Source organism: Desmodus rotundus, chromosome 7 (assembly GCF_022682495.2).
Source record: "Desmodus rotundus isolate HL8 chromosome 7, HLdesRot8A.1, whole genome shotgun sequence".
Classification (NCBI taxonomy): Eukaryota; Metazoa; Chordata; class Mammalia; order Chiroptera; family Phyllostomidae; genus Desmodus; species Desmodus rotundus.
In genome coordinates, this window is record NC_071393.1 from 21,847,264 (window position 1) to 21,866,289 (window position 19,026).

The following is a 19,026-nucleotide window of genomic DNA, read 5'->3' on the forward strand; positions in this document are numbered from 1 at the left end:
CCTGTGATGTCATGGTTCAAAACTTACCAAATGTTCTGGGATCGTTTTAAAATAGATGAGTATATTTTCAAAAAATTAAATGTACTGGGGTGATGGTTACTTACGCAACATTTTACACTTACTGTACTCCATTACCGGTAACACAACTGAGCTTGTTACGCTCAATGCATGTGGCCCCGGTTTCAGAACTGGAGAACTTCATGGAGTTCCCAGTCGTTTACTGTCAAGAGGGAGTACCTACTTCAGTTGTCCGTATTTTATTCTCAAGCAGGCCCTTTTCCCCAGAATGCACTTTCTCATGTAAACTAGTTACTTTTATAGTTGGCATTGCATTTCACAATGCAACCTTTTTGTTCCACCCGCCTGTTTCTTCCACAGTGAGAACGAGAAGGTTGGACTAAGCTATGCAGATGCCCTTCTTCCAAAACGGGGCTAAGGTGCTGCTCTGGAGCCGGTTCAGGAAACACTGGGCAAAACCGGTCATCCCCCCCACTCCCGCAAACTACAAGAGATTGCATTCGAAGCCTTCCCAGCTGGGTTCCGGAGGAACCGGGCTCTGAGCTCCCCGCAGTTTCCTTCGCCCCTTCAGCACCTGTTCCCAGCTCGGCTCGAGCTCTGAGCCGCAGTGGAAGGTGACAGTGATTATGGGCCACAGTCCTATCCAGTAGTCGCGCAGCTGTGCGAAGGCGCCAGGACGGGACTGGCAGTGCGCTCGGGTAGAAACGCAGACCGGCGTGGTCGTCCCCAGCGCCGCCCGGGATGAAGACGCCTTCGGGCTCAGCTCTCGCACGGGTGCCCTCGGCAGCCAGGGACCCCCGCCTCCGGACCGCCCAGGAGCCCGGGCCGGCTGCAGATGCCCGTGGGGCCAGAGCGCCGGCCGCCGCAGGGGCCACCCTTCCAAACTTGGAGAACGCGCAGCGCGCCTCCCTGCTTTACGGCAAGGGCGTCCGTTTGCGGCAGTGTGACGCTGCCACTTTTGGCGGGAAAAGCGCTGCACTTGGATTGCTGTGGTGGCAGGCAGTGGACGGTCCGGTGAAGAAGGCGGCGGGCAGGGTAGCGAGGGGGGTCTGCAGAGGAGTTCGGGGTCTGCATGGGATGTGGGGCACACGGCAACGGGCTCAGAGCTCGGAGAGTCTCCCGTGGAGGGGCGGCTCCGGAGAGCAGAGGAGGGGGGTCCTGGGGTCCCGGGGTCTGGGTGGTAGAGGGACTGCAGATGCCACCCCTCGCTAGGCTGTGTGCCACCCGGCCCTTCCTTCCGCCTCTCGGGGCAGGCTGGCCCCGCCCCGAATCCCCTGGCTGGGGACGCTACTGGGGTGGAGAGGCGGAGCTGCGGTGGTCGTAGCCACCTTGCCCGCACCTCTCACCCCGCTCCGCATCCCCCGGGAGGCACCTGACCCCGGGTCTCATCACCACCACTGCTCCGTCCCCTCCGGGGATAAGAATGGCCGGGTCCGAGCATGCAGTGTGCGCGCCAATGGACAAGCCAGTTTAGGATATTCGCCTGAGGTTTAGACCGGGACGAAAGATGGGTGATCAGGTGCCGGGGGGAACCAGAGCTGTTACTTATATTGAGGAGTCCTGGTAGGACGCGGAGCCCCACGGCTTCCAGGTGATGGGAGCTCGAACTCATCCCGCGTCTTTTCTGGCTCCTGCCCCTTGCAGCCCGGGTGCCCCGCGGAGTCATGGCTGTGCCCTTCGTGGAGGACTGGGACCTGGTGCAGACGCTGGGCGAAGGCGCCTACGGAGAGTGAGTCTGTGCCCGCCCCCCACCCCCCTGTTCATTTCAATATACGGGGGCCTTAGAAAACAGATGTCTGCATTTGAAACCCAAGACCTGTGGGAACTGAAGCTATATGATCGTTTGTAAGGACTTTGTCTTCTTTTATATCTTCTTTCTAAAGAGCTGGGAGGGACCGCTGAAGTCAGTTTCTCCTGCTGCTTACTCCTTCCCGGGGTGTAGTCGTAGTGGTTAAATGAACGGACGATGGGACGCTGGGGTCCGACTGCCTGGCGCCACATTGTGCATCTGTCACCCGCCCTGCGGGTCATTGTTTTGTTCTTAGGCAAGCGACTTAATGTCCCTGAGTGCCTCTGTTTTCTTAGCTGTGAGATGGCAATAATGGTGCTGACCCCATGGGTGCTTAGGACAGTGACCACAGGATTAAAACGTTAGGTAATGGTATTAAAATCGAATGAGTAGAGGATGTGTATTCGCGATGGGGCCCAGAATGGCTAGTCTCCCATTTTATTTTCTCGAGCGTTTGTTCAATGACTTTTGGTTATACAGCCTGTGACTTCTTTGGTGCATTATGTATTGTACCTCACCTTTCAAAAAGGAGTCCTATCTTTTGAGAATATGGCGGGAACCATTCTCGTGGTTTTTCCTTGGTGGAGGAACTTGATAAAGGTAAAATGGTGTTGGATGGGTCCTATTGAATCTTTTCAGGTTTTAGAAAGAAATGGAATTCAGGTGTCTGGAGTGTTACAACTTTTCCTTTTTCTCCGCAGAGTCCAACTTGCTGTGAACAGAAGGACTGAAGAAGCGGTTGCGGTGAAGATTGTCGACATGAAGCGCGCCATAGACTGTCCAGAAAATATTAAGAAGGAGATCTGCATCAATAAAATGTTAAATCACGAGAACGTGGTGAAATTCTACGGTCATCGCAGAGAAGGCAACATCCAGTACCTGTTTCTGGAGTACTGTAGTGGGGGAGAACTTTTTGATCGCATAGGTATGGAAACGATTTGAGATAATTATTCTACTGAAGAAGTCTCTAGATTTCTTTTTTAAACTTGGGTGTTCTATTGGGTCAGTGTCCACTCAGAATTGCTTATGCAACAGAGAAATTGGAGTAAACTGTTTTGTTTTTGCAACTTAGCACCTGAAAGCCTGGAGTCAGTAAAGAAAACCTTCTTCCCAAGTTGTCCAAGTGATTCGGGTTGGGGATGTTGTTTTGTGGACTTTAAGAATGGTAAACTAATCTCATGGCGAAGTATTATAAATGCGATGCATTGTTTCCCTGCACAATTTTTTGTAGACACTTAGTGTTCTACAAAGTGTCATTGCATGAAATTGTTGCATATATCTACAGGTCCCAAATAATAGCATGTTGTTACGTTTCTTCATTTTTTAAGTAAAGTAACTTACAGTTTTCTACGATTGCTGTCATAGATACGAAGTAAACTCTGTTTCTGCTACTTAAATGTTCTATGTAGCCCCAAAGGCGTGGTGTTATAGAATGCTGAGAAGTACATAAAATACATTCCGTGGACCTAAATTTATTATCTGAAGCCATCATATTAACAATTAAAATTGATTTTTAGAATCTCCAGTATTTAATCTCAGGAGAGAGTTGAGTGTAAAAGAAATCATGAGTTAATAAAGGAGATCAAGCTATAATAAAATAACTGACAGTAGAACATTTCTTAATAAAACTGTGTTTCCTATAGAAACTTCACTGGCATTCGTGACTGTTTGGTGTGAGAAGTCAAATATGAAGTTTAAATCTGTTGTTAAATATTTAGTGAAATTAGCTTAGATTTGCCCAAGCTTCCACTTTGGCAATTATATTTCAGGAGCGGAAAAATATTGGCATAACATTTTGATGAAATTAGGGGAGAATTTGAAAGATCAATTAATCATGGTTCATATAAGATAAACAGGGGCTTTCAAGGGGCGGTCTGCATTATTGGTTTGGATAATAGTTTGTTATTTCTCTCTGCAATTTTCCTGTAATATTAATTTGTTTTTACCATGTAACAGATGGGGAAATGTGAGTTACTGAGTAAGAAATGAGAGTTATTATTCAATGTGTTACTGGACTCCAGAATCTTTTGTTGGCATAAGATTGTGTTTGCTGAAGTCCAGTCACAAACGTTTAATCTTAGAAATAAGAAGACTATGTGGTTGATTCCTGATTATATTTACCTGGTAAACTAACTTTCGTAATTCATTCTCGTAGAGCCAGACATAGGCATGCCTGAACAAGATGCTCAGCGGTTCTTCCACCAACTCATGGCAGGGGTGGTAGGTGCAGTTGTCTCATTTCCTTTTACTTAAAGTTGGTGTGAATGAAGTCAGTTACTAAATTCCGGTGTGCTTCCTTTGCTTTCTGCTCAGGTGTATCTGCATGGCATTGGAATAACTCATAGGGATATTAAGCCAGAAAATCTCCTCTTGGATGAAAGGGGTAAGTTTAGCGTTTTGTCCCTGCTACCTGAATTATTTTTAACACAGCCAAATAAGGGTGTTTCGAGGCTTTTCCATTAGTGACATTTCAGGGCAAACAATCTGAAAAGTCTTGGAAATTTGGGCGACTTGTGGTATATTTAGACTTCAGAAGTCCTTCATGACGTCGTGGATGAAATAGAGAAATCTGAGCTAGCTGCAAGGGAAGCTCGCTAGATGAATAGCTATATGAACAGTCTTAAACAACTCTTTAATGAATTAGTAAATGAACGTTTTTATCAGAACAGCCTGGACTTTAGCTTTGCCCTGCTTGTACTTTTTAATCTGTGACTTGGGTAAAGGTGCAAGGAGTCTGGTCATATTTTATGGATGGAACTGAGAGGGGTAGATAGTGAACGTGTTAGCTCGTAGAGTCAGGATCTACAAAGATGACAGAAATGTTAGCTGCACGAGCTAGTGATTTTTGTCTCTCTTGTTTAACACTCTATTTTATGCACTAGCATAGTGCCTGGCAAATAGTAGGCTTTCAAAAATATGTATTGAAGGAATGAATTTAGCAGACTAGAGAAGTGGGTCAGAGTAATAAGTTGTTTTCCATCGGGGAAAAATCTGAAGTCCAATATTTGGATTGGAAAAAGTACCAGATAAGGACAGTGGAATGGCCTATCATTGGCAGCAGGGCAGGTTAAAAGTTCATAACGGTCCCCAGTGTAATTTTGTCATTGGGAAACTAAGGTGAGGTCACGCCAGAAATAAGGGGTATCCTGGAGAAATGCTGTGGGAGGCCGGTGAGCCACTGAAGCACTTCTGTAGGAGAGGGACCAGGATGATGAAAAGCGCTAGAAGCTATGTAACATAAGGAGTAATCGAAAAAACTTGGGGAAACCTGCTAACTGTTCCATACAGTTCTTCAGAACCTTGGGGGGAAACTGTGCAGAAGCAACTTGGATTAGTACAAGATGACCCCCCTGAATGGGTCTGCCAGAAGATGAATAGGTTGCTTTGGAAAACAGTGGATTTGTAACGTGAGTCCAACACTCAATTGCCGATTATTAGGGACATTGTGAAGGGAATTTAAACGTTGCTTGGAGAGTTGGGTGGAAGTAGTTTTAAGATCTCGTTCAATGCTAAGGCTTACTGTTTGCTGGCAGCATTATCGCCCACAACAGGTGACAGTGGGCTGCCTCAGCTGCCTCTTTCTGACTTCTTCCTGAGCTCCCTCATGGCCCTTCATACGGGGGGATAAATTACGAAAAGCCAGCTTATATAAATAACTGAGATGTGAATGTGTAAAAATAGCTGGAAAATGCAAACTTTGTTCCCAAACTAAAAATACTGGTTTTTTTTTTTCTCTTTATAAAAATAAAATGTGATCATGAAATGAGATTAAAAGTATAAAGAAGAAAATAAAAAATCACCAAAACCCCACCAGGCAGTTACTGTTTGGGGGCATATCTTTGTTAATGCTTTGGTAAATACCTTTCGGCAATCCTTGCACTAGGTCGTTGACTAACCTGGCTACTTAAGAGCCTCCTTTGGTTATTTAACCTTCTGTAAGTTGTTTCATAAGGCACATAGCAAAATTTTAGACATTTGGAAAAAAGGAACTGTAGAATGAATCCTGTTGGTGAAACCTGAGAAAAGAAAACACAAGCTGGGAGAATTTCTTTTGCTTCTACTTTCATTCTATTACTTTTTGAATCCTAAAAGCCTTGATGGTATTATAATCAATTCTCCTTCCTCATCTAGAAATTAAATTCTTTTTTGACTAAATGCTGGTTTCAATCTACATAAAATCCTGTGAAAAAGAGGGGTTATAAAAAAAGAAAGAACCCAGGCTGGTGTGGCTCAGTGGATTGAGTTCCAGACTGCCAAGCAAAGGGTCTGGGTTTGGATTCCCAGTCAGGGCACATATCTGGGTTGCAGGCCAGGTCCCCAGTAGGGGGAGCTCTAGAGGAAACCACACACTGATACTTCTCTCTTTCTCCATTCCCCTCTTTCTAAAAAATCTTTTTTTAATCTTAAAAAAATAAATTAAAAACCATTTAAAAAAAGAAAGAAAGAAAAGAGGGATTGCATGTCTCTAAATATGAGAGGCAGTATATCATAGTGTTAAAAGCTTGAGCTTCAGAGTCGTTGGAACCAGGATTGAATCTAGGCTGCCTTGTAGGGTGCATGCATGGCCTTGGGTAAATTGCTTCACTCCTCGCTCTGCCTCACTGTCTTCAGTTGTAAAATAGGCATCGTAAGAGTATCTACTGGGGCTGTGAGTATAAAGGAGATACATATAAACACCTGTGTGCCCCCTGGCTTAAACAATGAAACATTACCCGTGTGTACTCTACTCACAGCCTTGTGTTTACAGTAGCTAAAACTGGAAACAACCTAAATATCTATCAGCAATAGAACACTTAAATTCTGAAATGGGTGATTTATAGCTACAGTGAATTACGTGGGTGAAATTCTAGAATGTGATATAGAGCCAAAAAAATGGTAGAAGAATTCATATAAGTATGAATCTATAGTTCAGAAATATATAAAACCAAATATATTGTTTAGGAATACAAACATGGAGAAGATCGCAAGAAACGGCATAATAAAACTCAGAATGGTGGTTATTTCTGAGAAGATAAGGAAGAGAATATATTTTGGGACGTATTTAAGGGTATTTCAAAGGAGATAAAAGTTCTTACCCTGGGTGTTGGATGAGTGGGTGTTCATTGTATTGTTCTTCATATCTTGCATCTTATTTAAATATTCTTTTGTTTCTATCCAATCATAATAATAATAATCTTAAAAAAAGAAAGCATTACCAATGTAGTCGAAGTCCTCCTGTGTATTCCTTCACAGGTATCTCTCCCTTTTTCTCAGACGTAACCACACTTTACTTTAGAATTTATTATCCGCAGTTCTCCAGCCTGTGTTACGTTGCCAGTATAACAAAAGCACAAAATCCAGGGAACACCGTGGTCATGCATTAGTGTTTTCAGTGATCAGTACTAATAAGTAACTTGGACCTCAATCCCAGAGGTTTATTCAGATTGTGTCACAGTTAAAGGTAAGCACAGTAGCTACCTCCCAGCTCAGATACAGGTCAACATCATCGATGGCTCATGTATTATATTGTGCAGATGTAAGACCCCCTGTTTTGGGACAGTTGCGCGTGGCCTTTAAAAACAAGTAGAACAGCGATGACTGTTCTGTGAATTTGTGCACAGACCCAGTATAGAAATTGGGTCACGTTATAATGAGTATTTGTTACGAGGCTTGCCCCTTTTTTCCACATACACCCGATTCTGTGTCAGAACATACAGATACACCTTTTTAAAAACAGTTACTTACCTAGTTTCATTGTGTATATTTAGGATAAGATTTAATCACTTCTTTATCAATGGACATTTAAGTTACTTACAAGTAACACTGCTATGAGCATCCTTAAGTTTGTGGGTTTGCAGGTGTACGTATTTCTTTGGATGTGGTCCTAGAAGTAGAAATTGCTAGTTCAAAGAATGTGTGGGTATTTCCGGTTTTGACATCTTTGGCCAGATTGCCCTCTGCAAAGGCTGAAAATAGGGAATCTTCCCTAAGCCTAAGACTCGGTTCCTTTGCTCTAAGGTTTTATGACGTTCTGTGTTTTCAGAACCTCCGCAGCAGACGCCTGTGGTTGGGAGTCTGCAGTTATATCTCTAACCGCACGGGCCAACAGGGTCGCTCTGTTCCCATCGCCACTCCCCGGGCAGAAGCTCAACCCAACGTTCTGCCTGCAGTTTGTGTGTGTTGAAGGCAGGAAGTTGGATTGGGAATTGCCTTTCTGGCTCGTCCTCTATACGGAGTTCCTCCTCCTTTTCTAAACTTACCCACTTCAGCAGGAAGTTCTAGTGGTTTGCACATCTGTGGTTGGGGTGTGTCTTTACGCACGGGGCTGGGCAAAAGTAGGTTTACAGTTGTATGTGAAACACAGAGTTAATAAGGCAGTTGTTACAATCATAACTGCGTATCTTTTTCCATATGAACCACTGAAGCCTACTTTTGCCCACCCCTGTATTTTCTTCCTGCCAGCAGGGCTCGTTTGCTGGGGGCGAAGCTGTGCCTAATCCTTATCGCTGCCTCCTGCCCGCTGCACACCCCAGTAAGGGCTTGGCTCTGCACTCAGCCCACGTCTGGAGTGGTGCCCTTTTCCAGAAGGGCAGGCCCTTTTGGCTCCAGCGTCTTTCTTCAATTCATTTTGCGCGATTTCTCTGAGAAGAAGGGATGAGCCCTTTCACTAATTTTAGCTAGAGGATGATGTCTTACTATTTCTTTTTAAAAATTGGTCATTTTAAGGTAGAGAAGTTCTATAAACCTTAAGTAACACCAGTAATTTTCCAATAAAGCTTAATTTTTTAAGCACATCTAGTTACGAAACGTTTTTACCCAGCGCTGTCTCCTTTTCCTTGGTGTAGATAACCTCAAAATCTCCGACTTTGGCTTGGCGACAGTGTTCCGGCACAATAACCGCGAGCGCTTGTTGAACAAAATGTGCGGGACTTTGCCTTACGTTGCTCCAGAACTTCTGAAGAGGAGAGAGTTCCACGCAGAGCCAGTTGATGTCTGGTCCTGCGGAATAGTGCTCACCGCAATGTTGGCTGGAGGTGAGAGCTGTTTCCTCGTGGGAAAACTCCTGGCCTCTGAAAAGACAGATCTGTCACAGCAAAATCAGTGACCGAAACCAAGGGCATCCACATTTACATGACAGTATGTTAATAGTGAATATTTCATGACTAGTTTGGAGCTTCTAACCCAGCAGTGTTAAAGAGTGAGGGATGTGTAGCTGTGAAATGAAATACCACAGCAGCCCTTGCTTTGAAGATTCATGTGAATACTTCTGGGAAGCGTAGGGCAGGAAGTGGTTCGGGCATCTCTGAGGGCCTCTGAAACTTCGGTGAGCTGGCACTCTTAGTTTGAAAACCGTACTGGATTAACCTGGAGGAAATGGACTCGTATCGTTGATTACTTTTCCTTGGAACCTTTGCTACATAATGATCCGAACACTCAGGAAACGGGACTTGTTTCTTTTTTAGAGCTGCCGTGGGACCAGCCCAGTGACAGCTGTCAGGAGTATTCCGACTGGAAAGAGAAAAAAACGTACCTCAACCCTTGGAAAAAAATCGATTCTGCTCCTCTAGGTAACTGGGTTGTCTGGCTGAAAGCACCGATTTCTTGGATAATGAAGCATACTACTGTTTGATTATTTTTCATGACATGTTTTTAACTTTTAAATGATCGTGTAAATAATCCATGATTCTTGTAGATAAATTAAAAAATAATAATTTTTTTAAGTCCTATAATACCTCAGAAATAGCTCCTTTTAATATTTTGATATGTGCTTCTACACTTTGTCATAAAAATATATAAGCACATATATTTGTTATATATGTAAACTATTCATAAATATTTGTGATTTATAAAAAATGAGATCACACTACATATACATATTTTATAACTTGTTGTTTTGCGTTAATGCCTTGTGAACTTCCTCCATGACTATGATTACAGGCCTACGCCATTGTTTAGAAGAGTCTGAAGGTACTCTGCTAAATGGATAGTCGTTATTGTACTCATTCAGCTCGCTTTTTTAGAGGTTTAGATTTTTTTTTCCTAATTCTTCACTATTATAAAAGACATGATGATTGTCCATATAACTTAATCCTTGGCCATACCTTTAAATTATTTAATTAAAATTAAACCCCAGATGTGGAATTCCAGGGTCAGGAACGTATGCACTTTTTAATTATTCTGGTGTACTTTGCCAAGTTGCTTTTCAGAAAGTTCATATCACTTCATCACAGTCTCGTTAATTTACATTAAAAAATATTTAAGTAATCTTATAGGCCTATAAAATACATTCACTGATTTTTGCTTTTATTTTAAATTTAGTACTAATGAGGTTTTTTATCTACTATGTATTTATTAGTTTTTTTTAAAACATTGTCATTAGATCTTTGTATTTCTTTCTTTCTTATTGCATTTATTGGGGTAACATTGGCTAATAGAATTACATAGATTTCAGGTGTCCAGTTCTATAACACATAATCTGCAAATTGTATTGTGTGTTCACTACCCCAAGTCGGGTCTCCTTCTGTCACCATTCATATGCCCTTTGCCCTCTCCTACATCCTATCTTTGCATTTATTACAGATATTTTTCATAATTTGTCATATTTTTATTTTGTTTATGCTATTTTGACATGCAAAATGGCTTATATTTTTATTTATTTAAATCTATTATCTTGTCCTTTGTGGTTCCTGACTATATTGTCAGGTTTGGAAAGGCCTTTTCTACTCTATCACTAGAAAAAAAATTTCCTACCTCTTTATTTGTGTTTTTATGGCTTCATTTTTTTCAATTAAGCCTTTTGTCCATTAGAAAATTATTTTTGTGGTAGGAGATATTTGAATTCCTAGTCACGATAATTAGGACACCTTAGGACGCTGGAAAATAAATATTTTTTTAAACTGCATGAATGAGGACTTAACGTGACAATGGAACAGGTTTGATACTGAAAATGGATAAGAGAGTTTTTTGTCTATTGTTGTTAATGTCACCAGGCAGAAGCATTGGCCCTTAGGCTACTTTTTACCAGTAATTGAGAATCAGATCTGGGCAGTGTGTCCTACGGTGTAGACAGTAGCAGAGAACAGCTGCATGAAATTAAAGCCATAATGTAGCAGCTTTAATAATTCATTCTCTCTCTCCCTCGCAAGTAGTGTTTACACATGAGGAGACCAGGAGAGAATGTTCCGTACCACAGGCTTTTCTGTTCTGCATGACTCTTGTAAACGTCTCGATGTTTTGTTTTCAGCTCTGCTGCATAAAATCCTCGTTGAGAACCCATCAGTAAGGATCACCATCCTAGACATCAAAAAAGATCGATGGTACAACAAACCACTCAAGAAAGGTAATTTATAAAGTATTTTTTTCTGTGACCGTAAAGAACTTGCAAAGTCGCTATCACAAGTCAACAGCACGAGACAGCTGTGGCCTCTGCCCTCGTGGAGATCGTGTGGTGGGGAAAACAGAAATATAAAAAAATAATTTTGATTTTATGAACAACCATAGAGTTGAACGTCAGGGCACTACAGCTAACTGGGTGACCAAGTCTTGAGTGACAGAGAAGACTTGTCTTCCTGAGGAAATGATGTGACAGGTCAGGTTTGAAGAGTAAGGGTGAGTCAGCCAGGGGCGTTAGAACGGAGGGAGCGGCCTGGGGGGCATCTCGAGGTTCAGAAGGTGGGGATTTGAGGAACTGGAAAGCAGGCCGGTGCAGCGTGGACCACGTCTGGCTTGCGCGCCCCTGTCTCCCCAGTGGCCGCAGTGTGTGGTCATCGCAGGCACTCAGTACGGCGTGAGTGCACAGCGCGGGGAGGGGTCGGGGGAGGGGGTGGCAACCGGGTTGTGGAGGGGGGCCTTCTAAGCCACGTTACAAATTCTGTGCTTTTCCTTAAGGCTGTTGGGGAAACCTCTGAGAGATTCTAGCAAGGAAATGCCGTAATCATATATTTGGTTTTAAAAGCTCTTTCTGGCTACTTTTTTTCCTATTGCTTTTGATGTTTCTCATCCTGGCTGTGAGAAGATGATCACCTGGACTAGGTTAGTGGCAGTGGCATTGGAAAGAAGGGACAGATTCCAAAGAAATTTGAGAATTTTAATTGACAGGACTGGCGGTTGCTTACGTGTGGGGAAGGAAGAGAAGGAGGGATCGAGGGTGATTCCTTTCTAGTGGGAACAACTGTAAATAAGTGGTGGCGCCATTTACTGGGTGTAGCTCAAGAGGAAACAGACTTGGGGGAGATTTTATTTGATTTTGGACATGTTGGATTTGAGAAGCTTGGTAAAACTGTCAAATAGGTGTGTGGTTGTGTGTACCAGGAGACAGGACTAGGCTTGAGATGTCCATTTAGGTGTTTTCTTCAAGCAGACGGCAATTTAAACAGTGGTCGATGATGAAATTGAGAGCACAGCATCCTAAGGACCGCCAACCTTTCGGGGCTGGGTGGAGGCCAGGGACACAGGAAAACTTGTCCAGTGGATTCCGTGATGTGGCGGGAGCAGTTCCGGTGGAGAGCTGGGAGGTGTTGCGAAAGCACAGTGTTGGTGCGGGACTGTAGTCTGAACGAGCAGAGGAGCGAGTGTAGACAGCTCGGTCAGGAGGTGGGGCGACAGGAGACACCAGCTGGAGGCCGATGAGGAGCTTTTCACCTTCTCCGGGTGTTTCCTCCACCTTTCCCCTCGCTTTAGTTGAAGTCCAGCTCTCCCCTGAGGGGTAGAGCTCCATCTCAAATGTTAGATGTTTTTTCTCCCCACACTCTTGTTCCCTTGGATTTGGGGGTGAGTCAGGCACCCTCTTTTTCTCTTCATTATCACTTTCTCCTTTCTTCCCATGTTCCCCCCTGATTTATTGATTTATTTCAAATCTCATTATCAGACTCCGCCAGCACCCACCATTCCTACTTGTTACAATCGCCTTCTAAACCCCAAATTAAAGTTTCTTTCACGTTGTCACTCTCCAACACAAGGCCATGTGATTTTTGTCGTGGTTCTTGGTGACTGAAATACTCATCTGGATGATCCTTCTAGTGCCCCGGCCTCACGTTTTCTGGACCTTCTTCCCTGCTAGTGCTCTCTGATCGTCCGGCATTCTGCTCCGGACGCGGGCTTATTTTTCCTCCTCCCTCCAGCACCCTGCCCCCAGCCATCCTCTGCTCCTACCCGGGCGGGCAGTCCGTTAATGATGCTGCCTCCCGAGGTCCTCAGTTTCACCCTCACTGCTTTAAAGCCCAAGGTCAGTCACTGTCATACTCGTTCACATTCATCTTCAACTTCCTTGCCTCGCGCTCTCTTCATCATACTTACGGGCAGAACCTAACCCAAGTTTGGTCCAGTTTTCTACCAGCTCTACCCTTACACCTGCACAGCGCGTTGCAGCTGCAGAAGAACCTCAAACAGTGTTCACTCTAAATTCTGGATCGCTAATTCCGAGTGGGCCCTAAATTCTCCTAGGCAGTCATAACGCATCTCCCCACTTCTTTCACACCCCCTCTCCTGAACTACGTTATTGTACCTCTCCTTTCTCTTCGGCTCCTAATACCTCTCCCCCACGCTCACTCTCGGGCGGTGCCAGTACGTCCTGTTTCACTGGGAAATAGAGACAATCACAGGAGAAACTGCACGAGCTCTCACCTCCATCTCCCGCCATGTAACTGTCTGCGCTCATACGGTCGTCTTCTCCCCGGTTGCTGTGGATAAATTGTGCTGTGTGCAAGCCGATGTCTCTCGTGCACGAGACCCAATTCTCCTTTGCCTCTTCAGGGACATTGTCGTTAATTCTTCTCTCTTTCTCCCCCTCGCCCGGATCTTGTCAGCGTACCAACATGCTGTTTCTCCCATCTTAATAAAACACTAGTCAGCTTACTAAAGTATTTGAATGAATGGACCGGCAGATAAAAAGGTTGGCTAGGCTTAAGTGCGTTTGAATGGTTTGGGGACAGACCCAGTTGAGAGGAAGAGGCTGGCAGCCTTGGAGAGGGCGTAAAGGGGTGTCTGGGTCCCTGAGGAGACAGGAGGGTTAGGTGGGCTGGAGAACACGTACAGGGGTGAACATTCGATGGGGGGAGAGGATGGGCAGGAAGGCAAGTAGATCACATTCGGTAGTGCAGCTTGAGGGGTTTCTAGTGACCTTACTGTCCGGGAAATGAGAGACGGTATCATACCCTAAGAAATGGGGTGTCTCCTGCAGGGTGGTTCGGGAATTTGGCAAGAGTGCAGAGCTTTTGAAACAGTCATGTGGAGAAAGGGAGAGGAAACAGACTGGGGGAACACAGCTCTGAGTATCAGCCTTGCGCGTCCAGCTGAGGGTGGTACCCGCGAGTTTACAGTGACGTCATTTTCTGTGTAACACTTACCCTTGGTAAAGCTTTTCCAGTGGAGCGAGGAATGTTGGATAGAGCAGATTCATAATGTCCGTTGCCGTTATCATTAATTATTTTTTATTTTAAGAGGTTTTGATTCTTTAGCTAAGTCTCTCTGTCTTCCTAGAACATTTCTCTAGTACCATAAATGGTACCTAGAATTCTGTCCTTGAACTCCACTCATGGAACATACTTGCTGCTCAGGATGTGTGCGGTTTCACAAGGGAGTCCTAGCAAGCTCACAGTGACCCCAGTCCGCATAACAACCATGTAGAAGCAGCCATTTGTTGTTTAAGGTCTTCGTGTTAAGCGGCTTCAGAGGTAGTTTCACTGCTTCGGGTTGCCAGTTGTGTTGATTAAAAAGTTTCTGCATAGAAGACTGGAAGGCATTTGTACTTATTTTACTTCATTTTTTTCAGGGGCCAAGAGGCCCCGAGTCACTTCAGGGGGTGTACCCGAGTCTCCTGGTGGGTTCTCGAAGCACATCCAATCCAGTTTGGACTTCTCTCTAGTAAACAACGCTTCTAGGTAAGATTTGTTAATAAAGATCAAGTAATTGTTGAAGGTAATATTCCCATGGAAAGTAATGCACGTATATATTTTATGTTAATAAGGATCGTCACTTTTATTGGTGTGAGCATGTGTAATGTGTGAGAAAAAAGGCCTGATGGATTTTATTTAAAGATCTGTTTTTTCCCATACCCCCCTGCCTCAGTGAAGAAAGAGTGAGGTTCTCCAGCTCCCAGCCCGAGCCGCGGACGGGTCTCTCCTTGTGGGACACCGGCCCTTCGTGCATCGATAAGCTGGTGCAGGGGGTCAGCTTCTCCCAGCCCACCTGCCCAGAACACATGCTGCTGAACAGTCAGCTGCTGGGCACCCCGGGGTCCTCACAGGTAAGAAAGTCGAGCTTTCAGCTAAATAATGGAAACTGTGTATTTCATATTGTCTTACAGTCTTTTTTTTTTAATGTATAAATCTTAAAGTATTAACCCTACCAGTTTTTTTTGACAAGTAAGAGATCATTAGAGGAGACCTTTGTGTGTAAGAATCTTAAATCACGGAAAAGAATTTCCACACTGAATAGCTGTGCGACTGCTTTTGCTGGTGTCGGATTAAGCCTGCCTTTCTCTGCTTGGCACGCAGAATCCCTGGCAGCGCCTGGTCAAGAGGATGACGCGGTTCTTTACCAAGCTGGATGCAGACAAGTCTTACCAGTGCCTGAAGGAGACTTGTGAGAAACTGGGCTATCAGTGGAAGAAGAGCTGTATGAACCAGGTACCGTCCATCGGTTTCTCGCTGTACCCTTTCCTGAAGAAAGACTAGTATTTGAGTGAAAACTGTCATCAGTCCCCTTTTCAAAGTCAAAGCAATTAGTTTGGTTTGAAAAATAAGCAATTGAAATGAGAGGAACTTAAGTAAAATGTTCTTTACCTCAAGAAGTAATATTTCTTAAAGGATTTATGAATAACTTCAGTAAGTTATGAATAATATTGAGACTCAAGTCATATTTCCTTAAAGCCGTCTATACTTAACTTGGGACGGTAACCGCTGGCTCCCTTCGATGAAAGAGGAGCGAGCACGTCAACAGTCCCGCGCGTCCTCCGCGTGCTCCGCTCCCACTGACCAGTTTTCGTCTGGAGTGTTACAGCAGATTTGTAACATTGACATTCAGTGAGGGCCAAGGTCAGTGAAGGGCACGGCGTGGTTCACTACACGGTTCTTGCAGTTTTTCTGTAGGTTCGTAAGCTTCAAAAGTTAAAGTTAAGAGAAAATGCCATGTGCCAAAGTCTGGAGCCAAAGGGATTTTTCTCCCACTTACAGAGAATTCACTTTTTTTTTTTTAAGGAAGATTTATTGAGATAAAAGTCACATGACATGAAAATCATCACTTGAACTATTTTGAAGTGCACAGATCCGTGGTTCTTAGTATATTCACTAGACTGTACAACCGTCACCATTTAATTTCAGCATGTTTCATCGCCCCCAGAATCAGCTGCTCCCATTAGCAGTTACTTCTTCCTCCTCCCTTCTTCGTTCCCTGGCCACCACTAACTAACCCACCTTCCGTCTGCGGGCTGCTTATTCTGGACGTTCCATGTAAATGGAATTACGTGGTGTGCGGCCCTTCGTGTCTGCCTCCACTTAGTGTGACGTTTTCCAGGGTAATCGTGCTGCAGCATTTATCCGCGCCGTGGTGGCTTTGCAGCCACAGATCTGGACTCTCTCTTGCTGATGTGTTCATAATCTTGCTTTGTTCTCGTTCTATATTTATCCATTTTACTTGCTTCTTCTTTCACTTGTTTTTTTTGGTAATATGCTACTTTATTTTGTTGGCTGAGAGTCCCCCTGGACCCACGCCCTGGTTGTGGAGCTGGGTGCTAGTTACCGCTGGTGCGAGTGGAGCGCGCACGGCTGCAGGGAGAGGAAACCCCCGGAAGGAGTGGGCCCGTCGGCGGGCACTGCTCCTGTTGTGGAAGAGCGTCTCCAAGTCTTATCTCAGGAGTGTCACTGACCTGGACTAGTTTTTATGTAGAGTCTCCTCCACTCACACATCTGGCTCAACCTGATTTTTGTTGCCGTAGGTGACTGTATCAACGACTGATAGGAGAAACAATAAACTGATTTTCAAAGTGAATCTGGTAGAAATGGATGAGAAGATTTTGGTTGACTTCCGGCTTTCTAAGGTATGGAGAACAGTGTATTTAAAACAAAATCGAAAACTTTGTTTTGCTTAAAGAAGTGTTTGTGCGTGTTCATTGTAGAAATTTCAAAAGTACAAAAAACTTTAAAGAAAATAAGAATCATATTTAATCTGATTACCCAGAGAAAAACAGATTTGTTTTTGGTAGATTTCATTACAGTAGTCTCACTACAGCTAATACTATGTACTGTGGGTATACTCTTATGTGGAGTTTATTTTAAAATGGTACTAAGTTCACGTATACATAGCATTTAGAAACACAGGGTAACAGTTTTTTTTATTTAATATTATGAATATTTGTTCTTGTCATTATCCTAAGATACAGTTTATGGAAATGAATTTTCTTTGTAAAAGTTCTTGGTTTTTGTAGAAAACGTAACTAAGTAACAAATAAGAAAAGTAAAATAATCTAGATTATTTTTACCTTTAAAATAATTACCCTTAATAATTTGAAGCACTTCAAATTTTTCTTATTAAATGTATGTATATCTTTTTTGTAAATATGATGTCAAAAATATTTGCCTATTATAATTAATGAACCTTTATCTGTTAATAATTCTGTGATTAATATAGACATAGAGTTTTGTTCACTTTTTTTATTATTTCTTAGAAATTATTGGTGCTGGAGTTATATGTAGTTTTAAAGCCCTTGACATGTAAGACAAAAATAGCGTCTTCTGTTTAGAGGTTTTGCCGTAGCTCTAAGGGAGGTTGGAGGAGGAGGAGGTCACACTCTCTGTGTCCCGATGCTTGGTATGGAATTACATCGTTAAGATCGTAGTGTAATAAAATTTTTGTTATCACTGAATCACTGGCTTTTTTGTCACGGCGTTTTGGCAAGGCTTCAGTGTGGTTGCATAAGGTCTGTTTAGTTTACAAAGCTCCGGCACCTACGGAAACAATGGCTTAGGTCCAGAGACATCAGTGCTTGGAACAGACGGGACGTCGTTGGGTTGCCCCTCTGAGCCCAGTGTGGTGGGAACAGTGGTGGGCCTGAAAGTGAGTCAGAATGATTTATTTAGCCATTTTTTCTCCCAAGATTTTTGACCTAGTTTCTGGCTATTATTCCTAATCTAGGGTGATGGATTGGAATTCAAGAGACACTTCCTGAAGATTAAAGGGAAGCTGAGTGATGTTGTCAGCAGCCAGAAGGTGTGGCTTCCTGCCACTTGATCGGGCCGTCGGCTTTGGAACCCCTGGTGAATATAGTACTGCTGTGTTGATATTCTTCTTCCTAGAGAAGACTCTCCTAACCCGCAAACTGCAAACAGTAGTCTCTGAAGAGTTGTCTTCATCCTGGGCAAATGCTTTCCAATACTGTTGTATGTTCTGCATAAAAATGATGCCTATATTTTAATTGTAAATAAAACTTTGGGTAAGGGATAGAATTCGTTAGATATTTCTTCATCTGTGTTTAGTGTCTAAATTGGAGACCCACCTGGGAAACCAAGCTTTGGGGATATATGAATTTACCAGCTTTTATACCAATATGGTGAAGGATGATACTCTCGTCCCATTTTTATCAAAACGGTTATATCCAAAAAGCATATATTGCCTCCACATTGGGTTAAGTGGATGAAGTAGTTAAAAAAAAATCCTTGTCACTTGTGAAGTCATCTTTGGAAACTATATCCCCAAGATTTGTCCTCATTTCCAAAAGGGCCTGATGACGAGGTATGGAGACTCATTCTTGAATTATAATTATTAATTGAAATTGAAAGTTGGTATGGTTTTCCCACCGTGGTTAATAAAATGATAAATATAAAATATCGGTTGATCTTTCAAGTCGAAGTTGAGCACAAACGCTAATGCTTAACTACCTTTAAAATTACCATTGCACATTTTAAATATTTTTTATATTATTCTTTACTTTCACAGCTATATTTTAATTCTTTATTACAGAAATAAATTCTATTTTGCAAATGAATAGTTAACTCTGTGAACTCATTGGCGACTAAGCGTCTAGGTGGTAAGGAATAAAAGAGAAGGGAGAAATAAGGAAGGTATAATAGGAATAGATGTGATTCCTGGTTCTTTTATCTCAGATTTATTAAGACTTCGTTCTAATAAAGTTCATATTAACTTGAGTGCATTAGGTGGGGACTTTGTGTTCACGCACTGGTAAAGTGTGAACTGCAGTGTGGCCACAGGAAGAATAATTTTCAACTGAGGTGGCTCCTAAGAATTGA

The 19,026-nt window shown here is 43.2% G+C and overlaps 1 protein-coding gene across 1 annotated transcript; it reads left to right on the forward strand.

Moving 5' to 3' along the window:
- The first annotated feature begins 984 nt into the window (after positions 1-984).
- CHEK1 (checkpoint kinase 1) lies at positions 985-18,764 on the forward strand. Its single transcript, XM_024557380.3, has 13 exons — positions 985-1,053; positions 1,663-1,747; positions 2,509-2,732; positions 3,963-4,027; positions 4,121-4,190; positions 8,632-8,820; positions 9,250-9,354; positions 11,031-11,126; positions 14,556-14,664; positions 14,852-15,029; positions 15,280-15,411; positions 16,719-16,820; positions 17,915-18,764. Exons 2-13 carry the CDS (start codon positions 1,683-1,685, stop codon positions 18,008-18,010), a joined length of 1,431 nt encoding a protein of 476 aa, XP_024413148.1. The 5' UTR covers positions 985-1,053; positions 1,663-1,682; the 3' UTR covers positions 18,011-18,764.
- Positions 18,765-19,026: the final 262 nt, after the last annotated feature.